Source organism: Charadrius vociferus, unplaced genomic scaffold (assembly GCF_000708025.1).
Source record: "Charadrius vociferus isolate BGI_N301 unplaced genomic scaffold, ASM70802v2 scaffold333, whole genome shotgun sequence".
Classification (NCBI taxonomy): Eukaryota; Metazoa; Chordata; class Aves; order Charadriiformes; family Charadriidae; genus Charadrius; species Charadrius vociferus.
The window spans coordinates 1,289,836-1,313,470 of NW_009647682.1; the positions used below are offsets into that span (position 1 = coordinate 1,289,836).

The window sequence follows — 23,635 nt, forward strand, 5'->3', positions numbered from 1 at the left end:
GGTTCAAGGCTCACTGCAGAATTTTTGCCTCAGTAACAGGAGCAGATGAGAGTGAGCAGAAGCTGCTGTGTGCATTGTACTGCAGTATCTGGACTGGCCAAGAGCGCCCCATCCATTGCCCATGGCTAGGGACACAGCTGCTCTTTTGGGAATGGCTGGTGTGCTGCAGCAGGGGAAAGACTCGGCGTTGCTGAGACCCCACAAAAGCCAACCCACCCTTATGAGCATACTCTTTCCTAGGGCTGTTTATTGTTTGTACCTAAGATTGATCCACCAGCTGAGACAAGCCAGCTCCCATCACAGCAGTGTCGGAGACCTCAACATGCCTTGCGCCCATGGTGGCACAGAGACCATGGTGCCCAGCGCTCGTGTCAGACCTCAGCAGCATGTGGGTGCCAGGACTGTCCAGAAGCAAGCCCAGGGCTGCCCCTTCAGTGCCGAGGGGCAGGGCCCTGCAGCTGGTGAGCGTACCGCGGTGGGGTTAACAAAACTTCCAGGCACCAGGAATCCTAGGTGATGGCCAAAGCAGGGGAGCATCCTTCCCAGCCCCTCACCATATCTGCATGGAAGGGCTGCAGCAGTGTGTAGCAGGACAACACTGACCATCTGCTCAGGAGACCCCATGTCACTGCTGACATCGTGCAGGACGCATCGGTGGCAGCGCCAGGGTGGGACCACTCTCGCTGCAGGTGTCGCTCTGTGCCAGGAGCCCCACGGTGCTCTCACCCCAGCTCCTGCTCTGGACAGGGCCTTGCAGAGGCGGAGGGCAGGACAGTGCCAGGAAGCGCCGAGTGGTGTTAGGGCTATTTCTGGGCAATGATGTCACGGATGCAGGTGTACAGGAACATGTACTGGTCCTGCAAAAGAGAAAGGGGGATCTGGAACCAGGTTTCTGAGAGAGACCTGTTTGCAGGACTAACCCTGCAATTTGCCTTCAAAGGTCCTAATTAGCTAACAGTGTCTGATGGCAAAGTAGGATTTGCTGTCCCAAGTTGTCCATGTTTGTCCTGTGTCACCAAAGTTGCCCAGAAAGGAAGACTCAGGCCTGGAGCTGTAGTTACACCGTGTTTGTTTCCTCCTGCTTCATCATCCCCACTTATAACGCCTGAAGGCAAATTGCACTGTGGCATGAGAGGAACAACGTCATCTGACTTCCTCAAAGTGTCCCAGCAGCTTTTGGCCATGCCATGGTGTTTGCATCCAAAACAAGACTGAAGAACAACTGTGGTGATGATGCAGAGCACTGAGAGGGAAAGCTCTGTGCTGCTGGAGTGTACAGGGTCTGGCAGTGACCTGAGAACACCTCTGGAGGAGGAGTTTCCCTTGGTGGTAGTCTCAGCGTACCTGAGTCAAGGGCTGACAGCAAATCAGGGTGGATCTCTGCAAGCCCTCAGAGGAAGACAACAAGGTCTGGGTGGTTTTAGTCCAGTTGCATTTTTTCTCTATTTTTAAGATCACCAAAATGATCCATCAGCACCAAATGCAGATCCAGAGGTCTCAAGTCCACTTTGAATTTGATATAGGGTTCTGCTCAAATGACAGGCTGGTCCAAAGTGATGCTAGGCTACAAAACACCCAGGACTGACCACCGCCACGGCAGGGCTCTGGGAAAGGCAAGGTGTGGGAAAGGTCAATGAGGCTGTACACAATGCACAAAACTGAAGGGCAGGGCCAGTCTGCAAATGCTGGGGGTTGAAATCACATGGTAGCCTGGAAGGGGGGATTAGGGACTTGACAGAGGGGCCTCCAAACAGCTCACTAATGCGCTGGCTAAGCTGCAAGTCACGAGGAGCCTCCTCCCCTGCCGGCGGTGGGTTTAGCCCCACTGAAGGGCCGGGAAAGCCACAGATCACACAATGGCTGTGGTTCCAGGTCACCAGAGCATGTTTTCAATGAGCCTGGCCCGATTGTGAAATGTGGAGTGATGGCCCAGGATTGACTTCAGACCAGGCACACTCAACGCCTGGCCAGATACAAGAGCATATCCCCAGAGACACGCGTCGTGCTGGAGCTGGGGGTGCTTAAATACCCGGTGATTGTCCATGGACAATCCCTCAAAGGTTCATGTCCCCCCTTTGTTTGGTACTAACCCCCCCCCAAAAATAAGCTGACGTCCCCAGCATGACCGCAGCATGCCCCTGCCAGAGATAAAGGGGTCCTGGCAAGCCCCCGCAGTGATGGAGGAGGCTGGCAGCCACATGGCAGCAGAGTGGGGCTGGAGGGCAGCCCTGCTGTCCTTCACTGGCCATGCTGGGATCAGAGCGACCACTGCTCGCAGCAAGGTAGGGAGGCATCTGCCTCTGCTGCCCCCCCTCAGTGGCGCAGTGGCTTTTGATCGGTGCTTGCTGTGCCTTTATGGGCACATTTTGTCTCTGCTCAGCAAGACCACTGCTGAAATACAAAGGAGCTCTGAAGCAGGGGCAGCGGGTGTCTTGCCCTCCTCTGGCTCCCACCATGTGCATGGTTCACATTAATTAAGAATGCGATTAGCTGCTTGCAGGCGGCTCTGCAGCTGGGAAGCCCTGGAGAGATCTGCCCTAATTCTGCTGTCCCCTGTGGGGAGGGTTTCCAGGGATGCTGCATCAGCTCGTTCAGCAAATGAAAGCGCTGTCCAGAGGGCATCTGTGCTGCCAGCACCCACCAGGAGCGGCACTCTGGAGGCTGTGAGGCTGGGCTGGGCTGGCACAGCACGGCAGGGCACGGCTGCGGCACCATCAGACAGTGCCACAGCCCACACGGCCCCAGCTCTGGCAGCAGGCAGGGGCTGGGAGCAGGCTCTGGGTGTGGGGGATGCGGCAGGGAAAGGCGCCAGACAAAGGGAAATCCAGCAGAGTCTGGGTACCCAGGCTGAGAGCCGTGTCCAGAGGCTGGTGTGAGCAGGCAGCTTTGTCCTGTAGGGTGAAACCAGTGCTTCATGCTTTCCAGGGCTGAATGGGAAGAGTGCCTTGCATTCACCGTGAGCTCACATGCAATTTAACCTGTTTTAACTCCAGAACTGAGGCAATGGAAAGCCCTTCACTGGGAAAAGGCTTGGTGGCTCGCAGAGCAAGCATAGAATATATCCCTGCATAGGCTGGATGGGATCCCCAGTAGCACCTGGGGACTGGGCAGCATGCTGCCAGCTCCAGCCAGCTCAGCACACATGTCCTATTCTGCCTGGCCCACCACCCTTCCTCCTTCCCACCTACCAGAGTTGGGGTCATAAGACAGCAGCTTCTTGTCAGCTGGAGTGTCACCCCGTAGACATCCACGATTCTCTCGGCCTTCATCTGGTGCAACAGGCAATCCAGAGAGATCAGCATCCCCATTTGGCTTATGCCACCGCTGCAAGGGACAAGGGAGGGACCTTGATGCCAGGCCAGGCTGAGCTGAACCTCTTTAGAAGTGGGTACCAGCCCAAGAAGTCAGAGGCCCCATGAGAAAACATGCATCAACTGAGTACAGTGGGGCTAGGGGACTGTGAACACTGGTCTCGGAGTTAGGAAGCTCTGGGCTGATCAAGGGTATGGGACCCCAAAGTGCCTGTTGAAGAAGCCTGGAGACCCAGCCTGCCCTGCCATGCCCTGTCAAGCTGTGCATCCCTCACCCAAGCCAGCTCTGTTGATGTGCCGGCTGTGTTGACTCCTGTGGGACTGTGAGTTCTCCCTGGCTGCAAGCAGATGAGGACACCAGGGCTGCTCCCAGGATCCTAGCAGTCAGCCCAGGGATCACCCGGGCCCCCGGGAATGCCTGCCCCATCCACACTTGCTCCTGGCCCAGCCCTGTTTGCTCTCCCTTCTCCTCTGTGCTTGGCAGAGCACTGCTTCATCTGACCTCCCAAGCTCAGAGCTTCCCTGGCTCCCACAGATCTACTCTCAACATGCCCCAAAACCTTGGGGTCCTTGGTGGAGGATGCAGGCTTGCTGGTGGCCATGCCAAGGCACTGTGCAGCCTGCTGGGTACCAGCTCTGGGAGGCTGCCCATGGACAGCAGAAACATGATGTACCTGCAGTGCATCAGGAGAGGACCAGCTCTCTTTCGGTGGGGCATGCACCGTCTGACAGCAGTGAGGAGCTCCACCAGGCTCTGAACATCTGGCTGTTTCTTGCTGCTCCAGAGCGTGTATAGGAACTGTTGTACCTGCCTCTCTTTTGCTTTCTTCTCCTGATGAGACACAAAGAGATGGCATGGCTGTTGGGGAGGGATGGGTGAGTTTGGATGCAGAGTGGTCCCAGCTCTCCAATCCTTCGGTTGTCAGGTGCTTTCCTGAGCTAACTGCTAGCTTCTGTAAAGCTGTCCAGGCAGACTGCTGGGGCATTGCCCATCACCTGCACAGTGGCTATGTTGCATCTAGCAACCTGCTGTCCTTCCTCACAGCACCCTGACCTGCCCCTTGAGAGGAAGACTGAGAACTGTGTGGGCCTTTTCAAAGAGGATCAGAAAGACCTATCAGCAAGCAGCAGGGGAAGCCTCCAAGCATCTTCCGTGCATCTCCTATGTCCACTCAGCAGATGTTCTTCTGGATGTTGGAATCTAGATTCCCTCCTGCATTTGTGGACTGCTAGTACTCTGCACTTGCAGCTCAGACAAATCTCTGTGGACCTTTCATCCCTTGCCCCTACAGACCTGCTAGCTAGCAGTGAAGAACATCCCAGGCAGTGGGAGCCAGGCCAGCCCCATCAATACATACGTGTTTCATTTTGAGCTGGATACACCTCCATCCGGAGACAAGCTTCTCTGTGCCACTCTGGATGGTCAGCATCTTTGTGCAAAGAGAGTCTCCTTCTAGGGGCCAGCATGCCTCATTTGGGACCTGTGTGCAACAGCAAGTTTGGCTTCATGTTGATGGTTGCCATATTTCAGATCCTTCACCATCACAGGAGTCTGTGATGGGGTTGGAACAAGATGTCACTCCATGTCAGTTTGTCCCCTAGCTAAACCTTGGGGGAGTTTTTGGAAACAAGAGCAGATTCAGCCAGCTTCCCTGCTAACACAGAGCTGCTTGGCAGTGGGAATCTGCTCAGCAAACTCTCTCTACCTTGAATGTACAGATGCAGGAGCTGCCACGGAGATGCAGCTTGAACAGTACCAGCTGAGTCCAGGGCCATGGACTGCGTGGTGGTTAGACAGAACCTGTCTCCCATGACAAGCAGTGCAAGCACTTTGACACAGGAAAGGTCTGGCTTTAGCTAAGCTGGATCTGCACCCAGGCTTCAGAAGGCAGTGAAGACAGTCCAAGTTTTGGAGCTATGCTAGCTTCCAGCTCCATTAAACAGACCCCTGCTCTGCCATGGCACAGGCAGGCATGGCACCTTACCTGTCCCTTCTCCTGCCATGGGAGAAGGGTTAGGATGGTGTGAACATCCTGTTCCCACACCAGGGTCCAGAAGTCCTCTATGGTCAACTTGTCAGGCCCCTGCACAGCCAGATACTCCCTGCTGGAGCTGCAGCCCTGGGTGGGGAACAAAAACATCATTCTCCTGCTGGAGAGGGTTGCACAGGTACCCCGTCAACGCAGGCAGCCGCAGAAGAGGCCAGGAGAAGAAGGGAAGCTCAGCAGGTCAGGAGGCAAAGAAAGAGGAGAAAGCACCAAGGGAGGGAAGTGAGGACAGCCCAAACTGGGCAGGTGAGGGAAGACACATCCTCAGTCCCCACGGTCACCTCTTGTCCAGACAAGTTCACAGGGCAGTGAGGAGCAGTGCAGGAACCAGGCAGCAGGAAGCAGGGGCACAGTGAGGAAGGGGGAACATGACCTTCTGCCTGTGGGACCTGGGCACAGGGGTAGGCATTGCTGCTGGACGTAAGACTCACCGGGACATGCCACACCTGCAAGAGACCTGAGAAAGGGCCCTGTTCCAGCAGGGAAAACTTCACTCTGGAGCGATCATCTGCAAAATATGTGGGAGGTGGAGGGATGCAGAACAGTCTTGTGCTCTCACAGTCCCTGCTGCCCAGCGGCCAGACTCCACACCACCACCCAAATCCAACGCCCCCATTCACCATTTCTCTGTAAAGGTGCTCCCCTCTGCAGTGCTCTTGTCCCTCTCATGGACATTGGCCCCCAAAGGACAGGTCTCTATCCCAATCTCCTACTCAAAGCAGATACATGTAGTGCAGGTTGCTCAATGTCTTGGCCAATGGACACCTGCATATCTCCAAGGATGGAGAGCCTGCAGATGCTCTGAGCCCCTGTTCCAGTGTTTGGCCACCTTCATGGGAACTCTTTTTTCCTTATACTGAGTTTGATTACTCTTCCAAGTCATTCTCATTGCCTCTTGTTGTTCCAAGGTGCACCTCTGGGAAGACTACATTTTCACTCCTAGCAGGTTGTTGAAGATAGCAATAAGATCTACCCTTTGCCTTCTCTCCTCCAGGCTGAACAAACCCTCTCTCAGTCCCATACATCATGTGCTCTACCCTGAAACACCTTGGTAGCCTTCTGGTGGACTCACTTCAGTGTGTCAAAATATTTTCTTGTACTGTGGAGCGCTATCCCTGGTCCAGCCTATCTATCTCCACACAGGTACAAGAAAGAAGAGGATGCAAGGTGTCACAGCACTTACATGGGAGGATGCTGGTAGATGGATGTGTCTGCTGTTTGCCTGAAGATGGTGTTGCAGAGCTGGTTTCTTCCTTGACAGCCTCTAGGAGGGCCTGCCAGAGTGAGAGTGGAGGAAGCAGTGAGCAGGGAAGGGTCAGGAGAAGCAGGAGGAACTGGGGACTCCTGAGGATGTCTGGCTTTGGCAGAGGGGTGGTTATAGCTGCACATGGAGAAGCCTTAGCAGGGGTGCTATGTGACCATCTCTGGGGTGGGCTGCCAGATCTGCTCCCCACTGTCAGGAGATGGCTGCATCTCTCTGTAGGAGAAAGGTGTTTAGATAGGTCCCTAACCTATGTGGGGTCTGGAAAGGATGGGGTCATGGACAGACCCTGATAAGTGCAGGATGTGTGAGGGAGCTATGTGCCTGAGGATACCATGCCATGGAGAGGGGACACTGCCAGGACAGCCAGGCATGTGGAAACCGGGGCATGGGACCCACTCAGGAGGCACTTCTTGGGTGTTCCCCAGCCTGAGCAGGCACAATTGCTCCCCAGGTCCCCCTAGTGCATATGGCCATGGCAGCACCCTGCCCAGGACAGCTCTCACCTCGTACTCCCTCAGGAAACCCACATGGGACTTGGCTGCCTTCTGGTCATAGTGCTGAGCAAAGCTTTTCAGCGGGATGGGGCAGGACCTGGGGAGAGAAACTGGGGGTAAGGGTGAGGTTGAGCAAACTCAGCAGCATCCAGGCTATGTCTGTGGTAGGTGGACGGGGCTGTGGGCAGACCTTCACCCCTCAAATGCCTGGGCCCTCACAGGTCCCCAGCCCAGCTCTGGCCTGTGCCAACCTGCTCTCCCCCAGGCAAAGGCAGGTCTCAGGTGTGGCACAGCCCAGTGCCTATTCCCAAGATGCAGCAAGGACAAGGGCATCCTGTTCCATGTGAGGTAGGAGACAATTTGACCATAAAGATAGCTATGTGACCTCCAGGTGTAGCCTCAGAGACAACAAGGTAGGTGGGCAAAGCCATACCCAGCCTCACCCCGCTCCTTCCTCTTGACCTCCATTAGAAGGGACATCCCAAGGCAGCCAGCTACCATAAGCCACTCCAGTTTGCACCTCTAGCGCATCCCTGTGGGTTGGGAAGCCAGGGGCTGATCAAAATGCCTTCCCCAGGACAGCTCTGCTGCTCCTTGGCATTGGCGTAGCCCAGGAGACTGGCACTGGAGGAAAGGAGGATGTTGTCCCCCAAGCCCTACCAGCATGCCCAGCGAATCCCACCTAGTGCTGGCCTGGGCTCCTCATGTTGCAGGGGAAAACCTGCCTTGGGCTGACCCCCCTCAAGACACTGGGTGGGAAGGATGGCTGGGCTTCCCCGTTCTTGTCCTGGAGCCAAGGCTCAAGCTGGGGTCAGCATCCCAGCCTGCAGCCTGAAGGGACTGTGGGTCAGGGTGGGTAGAGTGGCCGGCAAAACGCAGCAGGCCCTTACCTCTCCGTCCCTGATAAACCCAGAAGTGGTTCCTCCAAGATCTTGTCCAGGATACAGCTGTGCAGGAAAATATACTGGGACTGGAAGGCAAAGGCAGATCGCAATGTAGAGCATTGCACCATGCAGACAGCATGAAACGGTGGGTATGGCACTGCCTAGTGGGCAGAGCGTGTCCTACATTCACGCCCCAAAAGCACTACATTCATGTCCAAAAGGCCCTGGCTAATACAATCTCAGAGCCCCTGGGTCTGTCTGTCTGTCCTGAAGGGCAGAACTGGCACTATGTCCCAACTCCAAGTGCTAGAAATATTAGATTGCCTGTGGAGCATCACAGGCCAACACCACGGTGTGAGAATTGCCTGCAAAGGGCCTGATTCTGTTCCTAGGTGCTCTGGGGTGTTGCTGAGCCTCCTGGAAGGGCTCTGAGACTAGGGATGTTGCTGTGGTGGGTCTGGCAGGGCACAAAGCTGCTGGAGACCCCTGCAGAAGAACAATTTCCACTCCAACTGAGCTGTCGTTTTGAGCAGCACTGTGACATGGTGTCAGGTTGGGGACCAGTGGGGGGTGCTGGCTCTGGCTGGACAGCTCATCTGTCTGCCAGACCAGCTAGCTTTTACACCACGGAGCAAGAGGCCTGAGGGAAGAGGGAACAGAGATTTTACCAGCGTCTGAATCATCAGGTAACGGTTCATCCGCAAGGTGTAAACAACACCAAACGTGTCCACCACCTTCTCCTGCTTCATCTGCTGCAGCAGCCGGTGCAGTGCAATGAAGGTGCCAGTGCGGCCCACCCCGGCGCTAAGAGCACAGACAGCAAGGGTTAAACATTGTCTGGCCCCGCAGCCGATGGGCTCCCCTCCAACTGCTAGACATTGGCTCCCAGATGCTGCACCCTGGGCCACTGGTCCCAGCACACCGGGGGTACTGGTCCCAGCACAGCATGGGGCTGAGGAGCCATCCAGACTGCCCTGGGTTGGTCCTGACCACCTCCAGCTACCGTGTTCCCTGGGACTGGGGGGCAGGCTGCAAGCACACCTGTAATTCCCAATGCCCAAGCAGAAGACTCTCTGCAGACCAGCTGTGTCTCCCGGGAGCCGCTTTCCCTCCCAGTTTGTGCAAGATCAGGGCCCTTCTCCCCCATGCCTTCTCCCATTGTCCCCTTCTGCAATCTCCAGGAACAGAACCTCACCTGCAGTGCACAAGGGTTGGCCCCCCATCCTTCGTGCTCTGGATGTGCTCCCGGACCAGATCTCTGAAGGTCATAATGGAAGTTGTGGACTCTGGGATCCCGTGGTCGGGCCATGCTGTGTAGTGCAGGTGGGACACATGCCGCTCTGCCCGGAGACCCTCCTGCCAGGGGGGATGTTGGTCATCAGTGTGCAGCCCTCCAGGACAGGGTCATGCATGCACCCCGCAGCCCTGAGAGCACCTGGGGACTTGGGGACACCTGGCTCAGCTGCAAGGAACACCCAACGCCAGGTCTGCTGCACTGCCTGGTGGCTCCTGCTCCCCTGTCCTTCCCCATGGCCCCCTGCCATGGTAAGGCACGTGGAGGTGGCAAGGAGGAGACCTGCCTTTGACTGCTGGGGAACGTACCCTTGAAGCTGCAGGCTGTGTCCCAGTGCAGGGACGTGGAAAGGAGAGAGCAAGGGTGGACAGCAGGGGTGGTACATGTTGACAGTGACAGACAGTCTTTGAACCCCGCTAATGTCAGAGAATGGAAATTATGACACCACCACCAAGGAGAAACACCATTGCATCCCATGCAAACCCCCAGCCTTTGACAGGTCCCCGAGTCTGTCCTCTTGGGTCCTTACTCACGTGCCACAGTTTGAACTCGCGCATGGTCCACTCTTCAGAGCTGCTCTGTGTCAGCAGGTGGACCTGAACCTTCCCATAGAATACTGGAGCAGATTCAGATGGCCAGTAATGATCACAGAGGACCTAGAGCACAGGCAAGACGGGGTCCCAGTGAGGCCAGTGAGGGCCCAGGTGCTACTGGGTGACCTCCTGGGTCAGTGGAGCATCTAGAGAGCAGCTGCTGTGCAGGGAGCCAGAGCATGTCTTGGGGAGCAGGTGGTTCCCCTTCCCACCAGGAGCTTTGCACGGTACTCCCCCACCTCCCCTTTGTTTGGATCTCAGCCTCCTCAAGAGAAAAGGACCTGTGTGGGTCGCATCATCCCTGGATACTGGAGGAACAATCCATGTGATGTGTCTCATCCAGAAGCAAGTGGTAATTTCAGACACTGCAGAAATATCTGAGGGTGGTGGGCATGGTTCCAGCTAAGCTCTGCTTCTGTGACTTCCTACCGCAGGCTAATGCTGAACTGCACATATCAGCCTCTCTTCCCTCCCCAAATTTGCCTGTCAGGAAAGCTGTGGCCCGTGCTCACCCTGGAGCCACATCTGAGCAGGGGTTGGTGGGGGGCACAAACCCAGTCCTGGGCTCAGCTCACATGACCAGGTCTGGGCTTGGCTGGGGCACATGGAAGCTCAGCAGTGTTGACCTACCCGCCCGTTCTCCATGCACACTGTGAGCATAATGATGTTGCAGACATTCTGCTCCCACACCAGCCTCCAGAAGTCTTCTATCGTTTTCTTCAGGGGCCCCTGGGTGGCAATGAACTCCTGCTGGGATGTATAGCCCTGAGCAAGAGGAAGACAGGAGGAGTTGGCAAGTTGCTGAGGCAGGTGGATCCTTCCTGAGACAGAGTCAGTGCCTGGTCTGCCTTTGTGGTAGAGGGAGAAATGCCCATTGCCCTTAGCCCATGAGGGCACAGTTCCCAGGCAGCTGATCTCAGAAGCAGCTGATTTCATAGGAAGCATGTGCTGCTCAACATGTGCTCTCTACACATTTGGAATAAAGACGTGACCCCCGCTGTTTCCCTCCAAGCAGTTCCTCATTCAGCCTAACCAGGGAAAGACAGATCTGGGTCTTCCTTGTGCTCCCCAGTCATTGCTGGAGGTAGGGTGAGCATGCAAGGTTTCAGGCTGCTTCTTTGCCTTTGCCCCTTTGACACACACATGCCCCACGGAGCCACACACCCGCGCATGCATGCTGTGTGCCCTGCCTGTTACCTGGGAAAATCTCCTGGACGGGGGAAGTGGGCACAGCTTCAGGGTTGTTCAAATGCAGCTGCACAGACCAGAAGGAGAAAGAGCAGACAGACAGATGGGGCAGTAAACTGGGAGAGGATGGGAAGAGAATAGTCCTCAAGGAGAAAGCAGAAAGCCTTGCCAGTCTCCCCACACTCACACCTCTGTATTCACAGCACTTGCCATCTGATGATCTCCATCAACCCCTGCTAAAGGGCAAACTATGCATCTCAGCCTGACTCCCAACTCCTTGCCAGTCTGTACCAGCTGCGGCTTCAGTGGCAGCTCTTGCCCACCAGTCCTCACAACCTCAATCCAGTCACAGTTTCTCTGATGGTGCCCTGTGGTCATGTCTCTGTGGGGAAGGTAAGCAGGCACTTACAGGCAAGAAGTTGGCATTGATGTAGTCTGAGTGCGGATCCTCCCCCAGCTGGCTTAGCTTGACCCGAGAGTGATCATCTGAAAGAGACCATACACACATGATCCTCCAAGGCAGCCCTTCACCAGGACATGGTCATCTCCTCTTCACCTGGGTAACACATCGGGAGAAGCCCCAGAAGCTCCCCTAGCTCTATATACGCAGCCAGCGGTGAGGCTCTGTGCTTGGCCAGGCACCTGGAGAGGTGAGCATTGCCTGCCCGTTGGGTTAGCAAGGTGGGTAAGAAAGTAGAGCTAGTATCACGAGGCTCATTGGAGAAGCCATGGGAGGGACCATGGAGGGACCAAAGTCCCCCTTTGGTCTCCAGCTGGGACCCATCCCTGAGCTGGGCTCACCCAGCACCTGCCCAGCAGCCTCCTGGAGGAGCTGAGGAGGATGGTAGCTCAGCCCTGGCTCAACCTTTAAGTATTGAGTCTCCAGCAGGAAAATGGAAACTGAGGCTCCTTCTTCTCCCAGGAGAGGAGCCAGGCACTGTGAACCCTACAGTGACTGCATCCCTGTGTACTGCAGTGTGAACTCCAACCCTGGATCCTGGGGGAGGCAGGAGGAGACAGCACTTACAGGGCAGCACGTGGGGATATCTGTTCTTGGAGACATTCACTGGTAGCTCGGCTGCCACCTTTGGCTGCTCCTTCCCAACTTCCTTCAGCTCCTGTAGGACAGGGCAGAAGATAGCACAAATGTCTCTCTGGATTGATCCTGGCCAGCCCACCTCCCTGCTCATGGCCAACAGCTCTGTCTGGTGGTTCAAGAGGGTCACCCACATGCAGGGAACTGCTCTACTTCTCCCTCAATACGGCCTGTGAACTCTGAGACATAGGTGGCTTTTCCCAGTGCTTTTTCCAACAGCTCTGTTTGTATTCAAAAGAAAACAAGCTCAAGAACAAATAAGGGGGGAAAAAAACCTTGTCAGAAATAAGAAATCTACCAATAAGCTCAGAACATTATGTGTTGAGAAAACAGAAACATCTTGTGCTGCAAACCCAGAAATATGTTGTGCTGCTTCTTCCTCTGTCCTCACTCAGAAGGCCATAGAAGGGTGATCTGAGAAGGGTTTGAAATTGCTGATGGGACATTCAAAGGTGCTGGCAGCAGAACAATTCAGAGCCTGTAGTTGGCTGTGAGAGCCAGTGAAGGTAGCCTGTGGTGAATTTCACAGCCTGGACCTATAGCTCTGAGAGTGATCCTCAACCATCCTTTTGTCTGCAGGCTCTTTTCTAGCGCTGTCAAGGTGGATCTCATTGCAACACCACTCAGTAACTTCACCTCCACCTGGAGTCCTTAGTTTTGTCCACCAGCAGCTATGGACAGTACTAGTTCACCTCACACCACAGACAACATGTGTTTCTACCAGAACTTGAACAAAACAGGATTTGAGCAAAGGAATTGCCCGATCAGTTGGTCCATCCAATCTTTGGCCTCTAAAACTGCCTAGTAAGGTGGTTGGATTGCTAGAGAGACGGGTTACTGTCCCTGGAGATGAGGAGTCCACACAGGCCACCCAACAGCTGGGGCATGAGCTACCTAGAGGCAAAATTAAGTCTCATCTCTAGAAGGAGTCTCTTCTCACCTCAAACTCCTGGAAAAAAGCATGGTTAGCACTTGCTGTCTTCATCTCATAGTACTGCTTGAAGTTCTGTACGGGAATCGGCCGATGGACGTTTCTGCATGAAATGAAGTCCAGAGGAAAACCTGCCTTAGCTATTGGGAGGTCTGGCAGGCCAGTCAGGTGGCCAATGAGACAACCCAGCCTTGACACCTGCAGTATCTGGATGCACATGCACACACGCAGAGATGGTTTATAGCCCACGTTATAGCCCAGGGAAGTGGGTCCAACAGATAATTGTTTAAATATTGGGAGGGATTTCAGGATTATGAGGATATTCTTCTACTGCAGAAGCCTTGCAGAGGAGGTGTGGACAATGCATTGACTTGGAATGGAGCTGGGCAATAAATACTGAACGTGGGGACGCTTAAGATTTAAAAAATAACTGAAAGAGACAGAGACGGATTTTTCCGGCGTCAAAGCATGAGAAAGGAAGTAGGTGGAGGACTCGGGGACCTGCAGTGGGAGAAGACTCTAACACTCACCTCAAGCTGTAGGTCACCATTTCCTGGGGCATGCTGCCCTTCTTGGTTCTAAAATCAAAGCATGGGAGATGTTACTCTTCCCTGCAGTGTAAGGACAGATGCTAGCCTGGCACTGAAGGTTGGGTTTCTCAGCCTGCAGCCACCAGGTAAGAGATGGCTCATTCTCACCTCTTTGCTCTGAGCTGTTTCCAGTAGACCAAAGCAAAAATAGCTGCAAGTGTCAAGAGAAATCCCACGATGATTCCAGCAATTATTGGCATTGAGAGTGGAGTGCCATTTGCACCCGATCCAGCAGCTGGAAGAGAAAAAGAGATAGAACGGACAGAAGTAAGAGCCAGTAAATGCCTGCATTCATTCTATTTATTATGTTTGCTACAGCCTATGGTCTCCCTCTGGCTTGCCATTGTCAGGTTGTTAATTATCTCCAACCTACATAGACAGGTAGAGAAGATGGCATTCTCCATCTTACCTGAGAACATGGTGAAGGTCACTGCAGGGGCTACTGGGTCGTATTTGGTGAAGGCAGCAATGCTGAACCTAGGGCAAAACAGAGTCCTGCCGTCAGGGGCAATCTGAACTGAGCACAGCATCCATGCAGCCAGCAGCAGGAAGACCCAAGGGAATGGGACAGCTGCCTCAGGTTTGAAATGCTGTATTGGAAGAATCTGGTTTCCTGGCAGGGATTTCAGGAATGTGTGGAAATGGTCTTTCCTCCCTTTTCTGCCTCTTGGACAAGTTTGTTGTGCTTGGGAGAACATGAGAAAATGTTCAGAAAGCACAAATGGGAAATGGCTCTCCTCCAAAGGGTTATTTGCAGAGACAAGTACTAAGTTTCTGCTCTCTTATAGGACACAAATAGGGAAATACAACAGTAAGTAGGGAAAATCAAGTTGGGTTGAGTCACTGTCTTAGTTCCTGTCAACCCATTAATTGGGTTGACTTGAAAGAGCTGAGCACAGGTAACTGTTTGAAACAGGGGCACCTCAGCTGGGAGGGCTGAGCCCCGACCCAGACCCTTCCTGATGCACACATAAATGGCTGGTGCATCACCTTCCCTGCGGAGATCTGCCCTACATCCTCCTCCCAGCAGTGTGCACACCAAGCCTCGCAGCTCCCTGCAGCGCTGACTTCCTTCTGAGTAGCTAACTTGGAAGGATAGGTCTTCTGGTGCCCTAAAATGCAGTCTAAGGCTTTCAAATGTAGCTTTGGATTTTAACAGCCAAGAGTGTGTGGATCCTAGTGTGAGTCCAGGCTGGCAGCACCATGGACCCGGCTGCCAGAGCAAAGACCTCTTTGGAAACTGAGCCTGCAGATGCCATGGCATGACAGATAACGACTTGTGGATACTAACTCACTGAAAGGTAGGAAACAAGGGCCGGCTTTCAGAGTGGAGATGGGCTGTCAGAGCTATCTGCTTATCACCACCCAACTAATGATTAACTAGGAAAGCAGCACTCTGTACTGAGGACACACCTTTGTTTAGGGCAGCCAAAATGAAAGCAAGCCGTGAAGAGGTGCAAAAGGATCGTCTAGTCCTCAGTAACTGGGCAGTTAGGTACATGTTATTCAGTCACAGTAGGTGGGCTAATGACACCCTGATGGCTCTGAATTAGCTGCTACCCTGGGGGAGGTCGATGTTGGAGTGAAAATGGCAGCTGGGGAGCAGGAAGGGCAGATAGAGCCTCTCTGAGGCTGGCTGGACAGTATTTGGAGGGTGGAGGGGTAACCCGGGGCATTCGTGCTGGCAGCTACAAGAGATGGGTCAGGCAGATCTTGGTCTGAGCCAACGCGCTGTGATGAAGAAGATCCAGCTTGTGCCCAGGCTGTCCCCTGTGTCCCTGGTGCTGGCTGGAGCAGCAGGCCAGATCCGAGGCTGCCAGGGTTAAACAGTAAGGCCTGCCCAGCCGTGCCTGAGGGTATTGGCAATAAAGAATAGATGGGCTTGATGGGCAATCAACCTCAAACCTTCTGAATCAATTGGAGACTCTCCCATGCCAGTCCAGGGATCACACCACCTGTGGTGGGCATGGGATGGGAATGCATCATCATGCAATTCTCCTGCCGGGCATGATAATACAGTACCTAGGGAGAGCCCCAAGAGCTGTTTGCTCTTGATGATCCTGCTCTGTGTGTCTTTTCCAAGGGAATGGGTCTCTGGAAACTCCCCTTTTTTCCCCAGGAGAAGCAGCCATTTCCCACTCTGTTCTCTGCCAGTGCTGCCCCAAACAGCAGCTTGACTGAAGAGTCCCTGTTTGGCAATGTGTAAATCTAAAAGGACTCCATAAGAATCAATGTAAGTTTTTCATGTAAGTGCAGGGTCTGCACATAGCAAAAGTAGAGAGAGCGAAGGAGGAAAGAAGAAAGGAAGAAGAGCCAGCAGGTCCAAACCCAACAGTAGGGACCTGGACTCCTCTCACCACAAGTATTAAGGGCAGAGCTAATTCTCACTTTATTCACAGGGGAAAGTGAAGGTCTCCCTCATGCACACTCTCGCATGGTCTTTCTCTTTTCCCAACGCTCTGTGACTTCTATCACTAGTCAGCCACCCTTGCTGTAAGTTTTTTTAAATTGAAATGGGACAACCTTCCAGATTCTGGGGGATCCCTTTGTCAGAGAAATGCCTGGAGATACAGTCCCTGTTTGATGAAATTGTGAGCTGCTTAATTAACAGAGGACTGACTAAAGATACGATTCTTTGTAGTAGAAAAGCTGTTTTACCATCAACTGTTTTAAAGGTACCCTTTAACAAAATATGTATGCTTGTACATTCATGTCCCTGGATTCTATTCACTATTCTATACGACTCTGAATTTATGAATATTGTGATCTGTGTGTGTGCCTTGTGGGGACCTTGGACCTCAGCCTGTGGGTTTGCTTCTCCTCAACCTTTGAGACCCCAGCTGTGTAGGCACCACTTGAACTAACGTTTCCAAATCGGTTTCATTTTTGCACTCTCCGAGTCTGGGGGTGGCTCTGAGTCACATGCAAAAGTCCTACAAATAACAGTAACCATTTTAGTTCTTACCCTGGAGGTGGACAACTGCCCAGCTCCCAGGGAAACACACACAGCCCTTGTCAGCCTCAGTTTTCACTTCTGCCCTCCCTCTCCCAGCCCACTTATTCTGTCTGATCTTCTCCAGTATGCCAGCCCTTGCATCCCTCAAACGCTGCTTGGTGGAGCAACCCCTGGGGTCCACTGCTGGGGGTCAGCAGAGTACGAGGGTGAGGTGACATCCAGAGAGCTGGTGGCAGCTTGCAGGGACACCTGCAGTCCCTTCTCTCCTCCAGCCCCTTGCCCTCAGGAGGGATGTTGACATCTCTCACCTGTACTGTTCGTTGGCTTTCAGCTTCCCGTTGCACATCGCCCTGGACTGGCCGCACTCCTCTGTTCCCACTGGCACTCTCCAGGTTTCAGGGAAGCTCCTGGGGCTCCGATGGAAGGGATTGGGGATTAGTACAGCCAGGTAGGAGTCCTCTGTCCCGTAATAGTGGTCATACCATGTGCTGGACATGATTTCCTGGGTGGGCCTCAGCACTGAAGGGGAATGCACAAGGTGACAGTGGTAGTCCCAAAGTGATGTCCAGGGGACCTGCTGCCCTCTAGGGAGCCAGTGCAGATCAGGATATACAGGGGCACTTACGTGAATCATTAGTGGTAGCAATGACACCATAATACTCGATCTGGCCATTCTCCTCGCTGAACAGGTCGGATGAAATAATAACCGTGGAGCTGGCCTCCACCTGGAAGATGTCTGCTCGCAGGGGTGGAGGCAAGGCTGGAAAAGGAACCAGCAAGCACAGACTGTTAGTGTGTCCCTGCTCCCACAGGCCCACCACACATTGCTCAGCCTGTCACTGGTCCCAGCATCACTGCCCGGAGCCCTGAACCGCTGCAGTTCAGTGTAGGACCACATGGGGCTCCCAGGCTTCTGAAAGAGTTCCCAGGTCTAATTAGCAACACTGGATGTCTTCTCCTGGGGTCTGTGGCAAGGCTGTGGGAAAGAAGGGGACTCACCCTCCACTGTTGTGTTGCAGAGCACAGTCACAGTCTGGCTTCTCATTGTGTTCATGCCCACTGTGCTCACAACGATTCGGTAGGATGAGTTTGGCCCCAGCCCCTCCAGACTGGCCTCACTCGTAGGGATGCTCATGACATACTTGGAGGTGGGAAGTCCATCAGAGAGTCTCTCTGTCACCACCTCATAAGCTTCGACATCTCCAGGGGAGCTTGTCCAGTTCACGTAAAGGCTCCTTGACTCTGGTAGACATTGCACATCCTCCACTGGGTTTGGCTCTGTGAAGGAGATATGGCAGGCTCTGGACTTACTGGATCAGAGAAATCCCAGCCTCAGTCTGTGTGTCAGCCCAGAGCCACTGCCTGTCCCTAGAGCAATGAGGGTGGGGCAGAGCTGGACATCTGTGACCTGGGAGCCTTCTGTGCCAAGGGCCACAGGACACAGTGAATGGGTCAGTGCCTGAGCAGATGTCTTATAGGAGAAGCAGACCAATGGAGATCTCTGCAGAGTCCTCTTTGCTTCACAGGTAGCCAGGCCAACAGGTGATGGGAAGTCTCTGTGATAGGGCTAGCTTAGGGATCTTATGGCTACCAGAGGGTCACCTTGCTAGCTTTCCTTATCTCCCACCATGAATACTTTCCATGCTTCTGTTGACCCCCAAGAGCTGATCCAGTCTCAAGGCCACCCAGGTGTTTCTCCCTCTTCCAGCCTGCACTCCCCTCATCCCCACAGCAGTGCATACCCACCCATTGGCACTGCCAAGGGTTTGGTGCTGCTCCAGTAGGGTCCAGCCACGCAGCTCAAGGAGACAGAGTAGTTCCTCCCTGGGATCAGCCCCTGGAGGAGGTGCTGGACTTGCCCTCTGCTAAGAGCGTGCCGCCAGGGCAGCGTGCTGTTCCTGGGATCCCGCAGCCACAGCTGGCACTCATCCTGCTGTCCAGAGGCACTGGCCCAGGAGATAAGCATCGTGTTGTTCCCTTCAGCCACCGCAGAGAGATTTTTGGGAACTGAGGGGGCTACAATGAAAACCACACCAGGAGAGTGTTACTGGCATGCATGTACTCTCTTCCATCCTACAGAGATACAAGTAGAAGATGGGTAACATGCAAAGAAACTTCTTATGTTCAGTGATAATATTTCTGCAGCTGCTGGCTGCCACTACCAGAAATGACCTTTAAATGACAACTAGAGGACGCGCAGAGTGAGGAGCATGAGGAGATGGGTTCTTCCTCCTGCTAATTAGCATGTTTTATTAGAGACCTGCCCGAAGGGCTCTGCACATGACCCCCAGCACCCTGCCAGGGGCTGGCTGAGCGTGGGAGCAGAGACCACTAGATTCCCCAAGCAAAGTGCAGGGACTGTGGGGACAAGCACATGAAAAGGCTTATTGTGCTTATCTGCAATTTCCACATTCCTTAAACAACAACAACAACAAAAGCCCAGCCTTCCCTTATCCCCCATGCCAGGAATTTTCTGAGTGCCTGGGAGAAAGGCAGTGGGGATGTCCCCCCTGGCTGTAAGGCCTTGTGGTCTCCCAGGCTGTGGCTGTCCTCTGCCAGAGCAGCACTACTGACATGGGATCCCTTGCTCTTGTTGAGGCACCCATGGCCTGGAGGAGCCAACTTGTGTGAACAGGGGGGCCACAAGCCCCTGACTCCTGAAACAGCAACCATGGCTGCTAGACTGTCCTACGGGCAGCAGTATTGCCCTGCTCTCCCCTCCAGCGGGGGCTTGCACAGCCCATGATCCCATTGCTAAGGTGGTATTTACAGCTTCCAGGCAGCAGTCCTAGCTGTGTCCCTGCCCCTTCCCACCGCAGGTGCTGGGGAAGGCTGAGCCTCATGCATGATACAAGGACCACTAGTTCTTGCCACTTACTTGTCCAGTCACTGATGTTGCCTGCAGAGGTTGTGTAGGGTCCTGCCATGGACACTACTTCCAGCAGGTATTTATGTCCTGGAGCCAGGCCAGAAAAGGTGAATTTGCTGGTGCCTTTCCCAACAGATACATTGGCTGCCACAATACCTGATCCTGAATGATACAGGAGGAGCCTGTAACTGTCTTGTCCTTGGGGTTCAGCTCGCCAGGATGCGCTCAGCCTGTTGGGATACCCCTGGTTCGTCATGTACACGTTACGGGGTGCCAGGGGGTCTGGAGAGACAGGATGGGAGACATGTAGTGAAGGGTCTGAGGACATGGCCTAGGTATCTTGGCAGTGTCATCAGAAGGGATGCACCATACAGGTCAGAGCACTTCATCTTGGCTGGAGCGCTGCATCCACCAGCCTGGAGGCATCTAAAAGCAGCCTCTGCAAGCTTCAAGTGGTACTTGTCTGAGCAGAGTCAGCCCTGTCCCAGCTGGAGCAAGACACCTGGAAATGGGTGAGGAGGGAGCACCCAGCCAGCTAGAGGGGAGGGGAAAGTGAATGCTCTCTCTTCTGTGCTGCTCCTCTGAAGCACAGTCCCTGGAGCTTCAGCTGGCCTAATCCAGGCTGGTACAGCTGATGGTGATGGTGGGCAGAGCCCTGCTCAGTGGCATGTCACTGACTTGCCCTTGGGTTCAGGCAGGGCTCGGGGTCTACCATGAAGGTCAGCAGAGCCATGTCCTTTGCCACCAGCTTTCATGACTGCCTAGAAAGGCACATATCTCCCTCAAAACAGGGTACTCACATGTCCAGTTGCTGACATTCCCGGCAGGTGTCTGGTAGGACCCCGCCATGGACACCACCTCTAGCACATATTTGCTTCCTGGGGCCAGTCCCATGAAGGTGAAGTTGTGGGTGTCTCTCCCAACCGAAGTTGTAGCTGCCACAGTGCCCATCCATGCATGGTACAGGGTCAGCGTGTAGCCATCTCGCCCCCCGGTCGCAGCTCCCCAGGATGCGCTCAGTCTGTCGGGATGCCCCGTGCTCAGCAAGCGCACGGTGGCTGGGGGCAGTGGGCCTGCGGAGTCACCAGACTTGATGTTAGGGACCAGAGACCACGCAGAAGGAAACAGACACTTGATGGGACACTGGGCAGGAGGACATATGCTCCCTGAAGGCTGGGACTCATAGACCCTCTCTGGTACACTCCTCCTCCTCACTTTTCTCTTTCCTGTCCTCATCCCACCTCACGTCTAATGGTGCTCATCCTTTGTGGTCCTTCACATGCCAACCCTTCTTCACTTAGGTCACCCTTGTCCCCATAGCCTAGCTGGAGCACCTTTGCCACCTCTGCGTGCACACGTGTCCTCCAGCACCCAGCTGGCCTACAGCTGCCTGGGCAGAGCTGGCACAGTGTCCATACTCTGTCCAGCACTAAAACCTTTCTGGGTGGGGAGAAGTGCTGGACTGGCGCATGTCCAGAGCAAAGACCTGTTCTCCTGGGAGGACTGTGGAATAGCTTCTTCCTGTACTGCACTGATTCATTTAATGAACTTTATGGTGATGTGGTTTCTACCTGCTGGAAGACACTCAGCAAGGGCACAGTGCTCATGTATACAGGGAGATGGGGCAGCATAGTCAGGGGGATGTCCCCATGTAGGCACAGCTGGGCAACCCTGTACGTCATCAGCATGTACCTGTGCAAGTCTACAGTTGTGCCCAGGAGGGTAATAGTGTGCCCCTGCACTAAGTGCTGTGTGTTGCACCCATGCGCATCTCCAAAGGCACCAGGTCTCCTTTAAACCTCCCAGCCCTCCCCAGGGCTGCCCAGTGGTGCAACATCTCTCACCCCTCTGCAGAGGACACTCCTCCAGGCACTCACTTGTCCAGCCACTGATGTTGGGTGCTGCAGCCTGGTACGGTCCAGCCGTGGCACTGGCTTCCAGGGAGTACTCATATCCTGGGGTCAGGCCCATGAAGGTGAAGTTGTGGGTGTCTCTCCCAAGTGAGGCTGTAGCTGCCACGGTGCCCATCTGTGCGTGGTACAGGGTCAGTGTGTAGCCATCTCGCCCCCCAGCTGCAGCTCCCCAGGACGCACTCAGCCTGTCACGGTGCCCCGTGCTCAGCCAGTGTAGGGCAGCTGGGGGCAGCGGGCCTGGGAAGGAAATATGAGTCACTGCCAGGAGCCACGTTCAGGCCGAGAGAAAGGGGATACTCCATGTCTGTGCCAAGCCCATGCAGCTGGAGGTGGGTCAGCCCTGCAAGGTCCTGAGGGCTGCCTTTGCCTTTGACTCTCTGGCAGCTGTCTCCAGGGATTTCCTCCTCTGTGGTGCTGCCTGAGCCAGTGTATGGCTGTGGGTGGCTACCTGGGACATGGGTGGCCACGCCACAGGGTCATGTACAGACTCCCCATGCTGCATCCAGCAGGGCATGGGCACTGGGCGCTTGCATGGGTGGGAGAGGAAGGCAGGATCTGGGTGCACCAGTATGGCCTCTGATTTGAACCAGGAAAGGGGAGATCTGGTGGAAGAGACCTGGCTGCAAGGAGAGCATGATACTCACGTGTGCAGTGGGTGAAGTTGGGGGTGCTGGTGTGGAAAGGGCCAGCTGTGGCCCTCACTGCCACACTGTAGTGGGTGCCGGGGCTCAGGTTTCTGAAGGTGTGACTCCTGGCATCCCCACCCAGCACCATGGGCCCAACATGTCTGCTGGAGTCTGTGTCATAGACATCCACCACATAGCCTTCTGCTCCTCGCCCCATGGCTGCCCAGGAGGCCTGCAGCATGGAGGCAGAGGGGCTGCTGAGGGTGAGGTTGGCAGGGGCCAAGGGATCTGAAAAGCAACAGGGAGACAGTCAGCCCCTGTGTGCCACCACTCGCTGCTCAGTGCTGTGAGCCAGACGGTTTGCCCAGTGGTTCCTGGGCTGGATCAGTGCTGGATCCCAGCTCCCACTGGACAGGGGGCAGGTTGGCCACCAGAGATCCTGCCAGAGAGAAACATGGGGACAAATGGGCAGGCAGTGCATGTGTCTCTGAGTGCAATATCCCCAGGGTTTGCAGCTGGACATGGCAGGGGAGATATCCAGAGCCTTTCAGGTGGGTAGGGCTCTGTGTTAGGGGAGGAGTGGGGACAGTGAGCAGAAAGGTGGGACATCTAGGGGGCACAGCAGAGATGGTTTGGGTTGGGAAAGGTGGTGGTGAGTGCTCTGCAAGGCTTGGATGGAGGGTCTCAGGCTTGGATGGAGTGCCCATCCCAACCGATCAGACTCACGTGTCCATTGGGTGACGTTGGTGGAGGAGGCTTCAAACAAGCCCTTCACAGCAGTGACCTGCACAGCAAACCTGCTGCCTGCCTCCAAGTGAGTCCAGGTGATATTCTGGGCATCGGGACTCAAGGTCTGGACCCGATCCCTACTCTGGGTGCTGAGGCTATACAGAATAACACGGTAGTGATCCCTGCTGCCAGGGGGCTTGTTCCAGCATGTGTAAAGCTCTGAGGAGCTGCCTGGGTTGGTAAGGCTCAGGTTTGTCGGTGCAGCAGGAACTGCGAGGAGAGACAAGACACACGAATCAGATAGAAAAAGATCCAGTTCTGAACATGCAGCTGTGTCTGGGGAGGAGTTGTGCTTTCCCCAGGCAGCCAGCAGCAACCGGCCAGCGAGCGCTCTGTGCCCACATGGTACAAGAAGGCTGCAAGAGGCAGGAGATGACTGCAGGCCAGCATCACCGGGAACCAGGCCAGGGTACCCTCCTCTCCTCTCCTCTCCTCTCCTCTCCTCTCCTCTCCTCTCCTCTCCTCTCCCTGGGTGCCAACATTGGTCCCCATCCCATTCTGGAGCTACTCACAGTGCTCCCGCCCAAATCTCCCGCGGGTGGTATGGATGCTCACCTGTGCAGCCAGTGATGTTCTTGGAGAGGGAGCGGTAGGGTCCAGCTACTGCCCAGATCACAATGAGGTAGCAAGTTCCTGGTTCCAGCCATGCCAGGGTGATATTGGTGCTGTCTTTCCCTGCTTCCAGGTTCCTTGCTGGTGCAGAAGAACCCTCCTCATGCACATTGAGCAGGTATCCATCCCTCTGCCCCGGAGGGGTCTCCCAGTGCACAGCCAGAGCCCAGGCAGTGC

At 54.7% G+C, this 23,635-nt stretch overlaps 1 protein-coding gene across 1 annotated transcript in view; it reads right to left on the reverse strand.

The window, feature by feature from the left end:
• Positions 1–803: 803 nt before the first annotated feature.
• LOC104283194 (receptor-type tyrosine-protein phosphatase V-like) overlaps positions 804–23,635 on the reverse strand; it is a 22,955-nt gene continuing 123 nt past the window's right edge. Inside the window, exons 2-27 of the mRNA XM_009881349.1 lie at positions 23,402–23,539; positions 22,784–23,056; positions 22,076–22,345; positions 21,396–21,668; positions 20,319–20,591; positions 19,528–19,800; positions 18,396–18,665; positions 17,649–17,927; positions 17,275–17,409; positions 16,958–17,168; positions 14,103–14,170; positions 13,802–13,928; positions 13,634–13,681; positions 13,113–13,206; positions 12,104–12,194; positions 11,486–11,562; positions 10,519–10,653; positions 9,829–9,951; positions 9,197–9,357; positions 8,670–8,805; positions 8,008–8,087; positions 7,127–7,214; positions 6,543–6,633; positions 5,791–5,867; positions 5,297–5,431; positions 804–857 (exon numbers count right to left, since the gene is read on the reverse strand). Of these exons, the coding sequence (XP_009879651.1) occupies positions 804–857; positions 5,297–5,431; positions 5,791–5,867; positions 6,543–6,633; positions 7,127–7,214; positions 8,008–8,087; positions 8,670–8,805; positions 9,197–9,357; positions 9,829–9,951; positions 10,519–10,653; positions 11,486–11,562; positions 12,104–12,194; positions 13,113–13,206; positions 13,634–13,681; positions 13,802–13,928; positions 14,103–14,170; positions 16,958–17,168; positions 17,275–17,409; positions 17,649–17,927; positions 18,396–18,665; positions 19,528–19,800; positions 20,319–20,591; positions 21,396–21,668; positions 22,076–22,345; positions 22,784–23,056; positions 23,402–23,539 (3,980 nt within the window). The remainder of the gene's footprint in view (positions 858–5,296; positions 5,432–5,790; positions 5,868–6,542; positions 6,634–7,126; positions 7,215–8,007; positions 8,088–8,669; positions 8,806–9,196; positions 9,358–9,828; positions 9,952–10,518; positions 10,654–11,485; positions 11,563–12,103; positions 12,195–13,112; positions 13,207–13,633; positions 13,682–13,801; positions 13,929–14,102; positions 14,171–16,957; positions 17,169–17,274; positions 17,410–17,648; positions 17,928–18,395; positions 18,666–19,527; positions 19,801–20,318; positions 20,592–21,395; positions 21,669–22,075; positions 22,346–22,783; positions 23,057–23,401; positions 23,540–23,635) is intronic.